The following is a 6,004-nucleotide window of genomic DNA, read 5'->3' on the forward strand; positions in this document are numbered from 1 at the left end:
CCCCATTTCCCCATCCCTGACCTCTCAGGTGCAACTGCTTCCTTTAACCTTCAGTTTTGCTCTGAGGCCTTTAACTCTGGACTCTCCCTGTGCCTTGTTCCTTGTCAGCAGCTCTGCCTCTGCCGCCTGCCCAAGAAGGGCCCCATGTCCTCCCATCTCCTGGGTGACAGGACAGACCAAGGGTTATGCACTATCTTCCCAAGTAATGTCCCTTTAAGGAACAAACAAGAGATGTTATCTATCTCAGACTTTGAGGAGGACACTAGGAGGGAAACAGTTAAGCTGGTGGGCAGTCCAGGCTACCCACATCCTGGGAATATGGGGATTATTCTCTCTGCTGATCTAGGGAAATTCACCTACAGACTGGTTGTTCCACAGGAAAAGAGTTAAGAAAGAGACCAGGAGTTGTTTAAAGCCTCGGGCAGGATGAGATTTACCTAGTAACTGATGATGCTAGGCTGAGGCATTCAGCGATTTGTCTCCATGTTAGTCCCCGCCTAGCTAGCCAGTCTGGCAACTCTCAGCTTGGGACGCCTGACCGATGAGCTGGTAGGAACAAGTTTAGTATCTAGGGGCCGCGCAGCTTCAAATCACTGGTTTAGCGGGGATCAAGGAGCTTGGGCCATACCATATTCCACTCAGAGTGTAGAGGTCAGCTACCCAGGCTGGGGCTTCTGGGGCAGGCGAGGTCCCAAGGCCCCTGGAAGAGCTGGTCCAGGGGACCGAATTGCTGGTGTCCCCTCCAGAGCAGAGCATGACCACACTCCTGCTGCTGCTGCTGGGCCTCAGCCTGGGCTGCCCCGTAGCAGGTAAGGACGTTCCTTCCTGGGACCCTCCCTTCCTCTGCTCCTGTTTCGGGATAAGGGGGTTCGGTTTTATTATTGGATTTGAACACCCCAGACTAGTTTGTATCCCTATTATATACCCCTATAGCTCTTTGCACTGTACCTTTGTAGCAATTTTAATGACAAGTAAGCTGTATAATTATTTGTGTAATATATATCTCTTGCCGGAATGTAGGTGAGGACAACAGCTGTCCTATTCACTGCTGCATGCCCAGCTCCTAGCACAGTGCCTGGTACATAGTGAGGGTTTCATTAATATGTGTGGAGTGAATATTTAATAATATATCCAGCACAGGAGGCTGACTTTTTCCCTTGGCCCTTTTTCTCACTCAATAATTTGCCTTCCTGAGGGTCTTGTCCTGGCTAAATCGTTGCGTTGAAACATGCAAATAATTTTGGGCGACACCTGTCCCCATACTTAGTCTCACATAAAGAGGAAATGGGATCTAAAAACTCTGTTACTATCATCTATTCCCTTGACTGGGGCTCTCAGAGACTCCAGCACGTGAGCTTGGTCAGTAGATGCTGCCTGAGGGGGGAAACCCGTGCCCTACTCACTGAGGGTAACCGAGGCTTGGGCTCCCTGCAGAGGACTCTGACCTGCCCCCTTCTCTGGCTCCTCTAGGTGGCTTTGTGGCCCATGTGGAAAGCACCTGTCTGTTGGATGATGATGGCACTCCAAAAGATTTCACGTATTGTGTCTCCTTCAACAAGGATTTGCTGACCTGCTGGGATCCAGAACAGGCCTTAATGGTTCCTCGTGAATTTGGGGTGCTGTATACCTTGGCCAAATATCTCTCAGCTTACCTCAACCAACATGAAAACCTACTCCAGCGCTTGTCCACTGGGCTCCAGGACTGTGCCAATCACACCCAGCCCTTCTGGGGATCACTGACAAATAGGACATGTAAGGAGAGAGGGGTACAGAGGGGCTATTAGGAGGCACAGTTAGGAGAGGGGAGGCCAAGGAGGATCTCTTAGCAGGCGAGGGGTTTGAGATTTGGGCAGGAAAGTAGAGAAAATGTGTGGACCTGGAATGTAGAAAGAAAGAGGGTTGACCCTCAAGGAGAAACAAGGTGGTTGACAGGGGGGAGCAGGAATAAAGAAGAGAGCTGTTGTTTGAGCTGGTGAGGAGCTGTTAAGGGGAGAGTAAGCTTGTTTTCCTCCTGTGCAGCACATCTCAGAATGCAGATCCAACTTCAACCAAGGGTGTGTCAGAATACCCAGAATGGCTTTTCCCCAAAGGTTCATGCCTCTTTATCCCAGGTTCTGCTGTTCTAGGTATGGAATGCGCCCAGGCTTGGGAATATTTGGAAAACTTTCCAGGGGGTTCTGACACATGTTCACTCACTCTTAATCCCTTGCATTGAGAATGACTTGAGAGTGGAGATCTCCATAGGACAAAGTAGTGTGTCTTAAGATGTGATTTCTGAACCACCTTTCTCAGAATTGCTTGGGGAAAGTTCTTGTTAAAAATGCAAGCCCTTGAGTACCACTACAGATCCACTGAATGAAATCATCTGGGGATGCAGGCTAGGGAATCTGCATTTTAATACAATTTCTTGGATTTTTATTTAAGATTTTGTTTGAAAAGCACCAAGGTAGTGGCAAGCAAGAGGGTCACTGAGGAGAATAAACTAGTAAAAGATGGCAATATTAACAATCTCATTAATTTGGACTATACTAATCCAAATTTAAGAGAGTTAGTCCTGAGTTAGGCTTGTTTCCTTAAACTGAGGGAAAAAAAGCTTTATTTAGCAAATTAATTTGCTAAATGAGATTTGAGGACAGCAGTCTTTTTCTACCTTTCCAAACCCCAACTTACAACTCCATACAACTGTTAGCTTATGTGCTTGAAATAAATACAATGACTTCTGAAACAGCTTGCAGTTCAGATCTGGCTTCTATTTATTGTGATCAAACATAATTTTGGAGACAATTTGGGAGAAAAGGAAGGAAGGGGCAGCAAAGGAATGGGAGAAAAGAAAATGTGAACAGGAGTAAATTCTAACTCCTCATTTTCAAAAGGATGTGTAGTGGAATGGGATGGGGTAGGGGGTATATTGGGAAAATCTATGAAGAATTGAAGCAGGAAAGAAACCAGGTAGGAGAAAAAGTCAAAATGTTGTCCTCCTTCATGACCATGTTTTCATCCTATGCAGGGGCACCATCTGTGCAAGTAGCCAAAACTACTCCTTTTAACACAAAGGAGTCTGTGATGCTGGCTTGCTACGTGTGGGGCTTCTATCCAGCTGATGTGACCATCACATGGAGGAAGAATGGGCAGCCTGTCCCCCCTCACAGCAGTGCCCATAAGACTGTCCAGCCCAATGGAGACTGGACATACCAGACTATCTCCCATTTAGCCACAACCCCCTCTTTTGGGGACACCTACACCTGTGTGGTGGAGCACATTGGGGCTCCTGAGCCCATCCTTCAAGACTGGAGTAAGTGTTTGGCACGTGGGAGGAATTAGGGTTAAAGCAGAGAGATTTTGGAAGTGGGTGGTTGAAAAAGGAACACCAATATTTTGTCAGAGGAAGTGAGACATGGATACATCTATGGTGTATGGTAGAGAGGGGGATGCTGAGAATGAGAAGTGAGTCTGGAGGATCTTATGAGGGTATATGACCAGAGATGGGGCAATAGGATACAGGAATTGGAAGAGTTAGTTATTGTTGTTGCTATAATGGTGTGCTTGATGTCGTTGTGTGCTTGTCTGAGGGTGGGAGGAGAGCACGAGTGTTCTGAAAAGAGGATGTAGATTTGGTAACCACATTTTCAGAACCAAAAATTGTGATGCTATATTCTGGGACCCTCAGATTTCAACTATTTTGTTGTCAGATCAGGAATGGGAATTGGAGAAATAAAGAAGGTTGCAGAAGAAAGGGGACTTTCTCTTGTTATGCGGGCAGTACTGAATTTGGGCTGCTCTATCAGGGAGGAAAGAGCCTCGGCTGGTAGACACTTTGGTGTGCATGCTTGGGTGATAATGAACAAAGAACCAATCACCATTGTTTGAACCTCAGAATTGAAAGTAGTGGGAGGAAATAAGAAAAGTTGCACACGGATGTGGAGATTCTTGGGAAAGAGAAGAGGAAGAAATGAGGAAGAGGAAGGACGTCTGCAAAGAGCCAGGGAACAGGATCCCAGACTGGCTGCTGGGACCAGGCCTCCCCCTGTGGGGAGTGTTGTGTCTTGCTGGGCAGCTGAGAAGGGCATGAGGAGCATAGTGTGGAAGCCACCTGCTCACCTGAGCTCATGCGGGGAAAATCTTCACAGCATGCACAAGGAGTCTCCCCTGGTGGAGCGTTCATTTTAGCATGGGAAAGGAATCCAGGCGGGACAGGATTCAGAGTGTGAACAGCTCCAGGAAGCGGGGTGGCTGTGGAATGGAATGGAGACAGGTTCTGGAAGAACGCATGGGAGATCTGGAGATCTGGATGTGGACAGAAAGGAGACACATAAGTATTTGGAATGTAATGGAATAGAACTACTGGAAGTTAGGAAAGGTGGAAAGACATTTTAAAAGGAAAACTCTCAGGTAGAGCAAGTAAGGGAGAAAACATTGGCATCATGGGGTAAATGGAGAGGGGAATGAGGAACCCTTTATTCTTTGGTGAGGATGCTGTTGGGTTAAGGAAGACAATAGAATGCCTTGAAAGGCTCCACCACATTAGGGAGGAACTGGAAGCTGGGGAGCTAACCCTGAGGAGATGGATCCTCCAGGGTTACTCTGGGAGCACAGATTCACAGCATGGGGTTTTGAGGAAAGACCATTTCCTTGGAGTGGGTTGGTATGAGCTAGACCCTTGGGGTTGGGATAAAGCACCTTTTGAACCTGCTAGGTGCAAGTTGCAATAAATTAGGTTGCTCTGGGATGAACAACAGAGAGTGATTCTAATAAGTTTCTACTTTTGCAGCACCTGGGCTCTCCCTGACACAAACAGTGAAGGTTTCTGTGTCTGTGGTGACTCTGGGGCTGGGCCTCATCCTCTTCTTTCTTGGTTTGCTCAGCTGGCGGAGAGCAAGGTCCTCTGGTGAGTGACCCTCCTGAACTCCTTTTGCCATTCTTACTCCCAATCTCTGCTGATTTTCTGTTTGGGGCTGGTTCTTCCATTGCTGCTTGATTTGCTGTAAATAATGCCAGATACTCTTATCCACAAAGATTGTCTTCTAATCAAATATTTTCCTCTCCTAGGCTACACTATCCTCCCTGGGTCCAATTATCCAGAAGGTAGCATGTCTGTTGATTTGATTGCCTACTTGTCTTTTGGGGTGAAAGATAGAGGGGGTCAGTATTGGGTCCAGCTAAGAGTGCTTATAGTAGGGGTGCTTCCTTCAGGATCTAGCCAAGAGCATGATTTAAGCCGCATTATTGGGATTAGGAACAGGGAAGAGGAGAGCCTACCCTCCTCTTCTACCGCTAGAGTGTCTATGGGGAGGAGGCGGAAGGTGGCTCCTTAGTATTAGTCCTCGGTGATCTAGGATTTTCAATATCACTGTATTAAGGGCTCTGGCATGGATAGTCATAGAGATAAATGATGGGGTCAAGTTGATTTGGAGCCTTATTATCTCCTTTTTATTTCTTCTGCAGGTTAGAACATTTCCTAGAGGCAGAATCCTACAACTTCCACTCCAAATGAGAAGGAGGCGCAAACTCTCAGTGATGCTGCTGAGCTCCTCCCACATCCTCAAACCCTCCACATTTTCTTGGATCCTATGGTTTTTTCATCCAATTCTTTGAATTTCCCAGTCCCCATATGTAAACCGTAGCAACTTGGGGGAGCTCATTCCTGGGAACATTCTGTAACAAAGTTATTGTCCAAGCCTGTTTGTAGGGTGAATGTAATCTGGGGAGGGGGGATAAAGGCCCTCCCGGGGGCCCAACAGAGGGCAAGCAGTGGCTGGGATCATTTCCAAGGAATAAAATCTGGTGGAACTATTGTTTTCCATGCTTTTTCCTGAGGCCCTGGGGAGGGACAGTGAGTGAACAGAGTTAGGGGCTGGGGTTAATTCTCTCCAACTTGAGTGGAGGAGTCAGCGCCTCCTCCTATTTTCCCATCTAGACATGACAGAATTGGGGGCAGTTTTCTGCTTCATAAAAAGACATTAAACTGAGGTGGGATGGAGTCACAGAGTAAGGGAGAGGAAGGAGA

At 47.1% G+C, this 6,004-nt stretch overlaps 1 protein-coding gene across 2 annotated transcripts; it reads left to right on the forward strand.

Annotated features, from left to right (window-relative positions):
- The first annotated feature begins 499 nt into the window (after window positions 1-499).
- On the forward strand, window positions 500-5,792 carry LOC106834611 (HLA class II histocompatibility antigen, DM beta chain). Of its 2 annotated transcripts, XM_014846358.3 has the most exons (6): window positions 500-809; window positions 1,471-1,752; window positions 3,008-3,292; window positions 4,769-4,885; window positions 5,047-5,082; window positions 5,443-5,792. In XM_014846358.3, exons 1-6 carry the CDS (start codon window positions 755-757, stop codon window positions 5,445-5,447), a joined length of 780 nt encoding a protein of 259 aa, XP_014701844.2. In that variant the 5' UTR covers window positions 500-754; the 3' UTR covers window positions 5,448-5,792. The 2 variants fall into 2 exon arrangements, with proteins under 2 accessions (XP_014701844.2, XP_014701845.2); XM_014846359.3 differs by lacking the exon at window positions 5,047-5,082 and having other exon boundaries at window positions 508-809.
- Window positions 5,793-6,004: the final 212 nt, after the last annotated feature.

The sequence above is a fragment of the Equus asinus genome, chromosome 8, assembly GCF_041296235.1.
Source record: "Equus asinus isolate D_3611 breed Donkey chromosome 8, EquAss-T2T_v2, whole genome shotgun sequence".
In the NCBI taxonomy this organism is placed as follows: domain Eukaryota; kingdom Metazoa; phylum Chordata; class Mammalia; order Perissodactyla; family Equidae; genus Equus; species Equus asinus.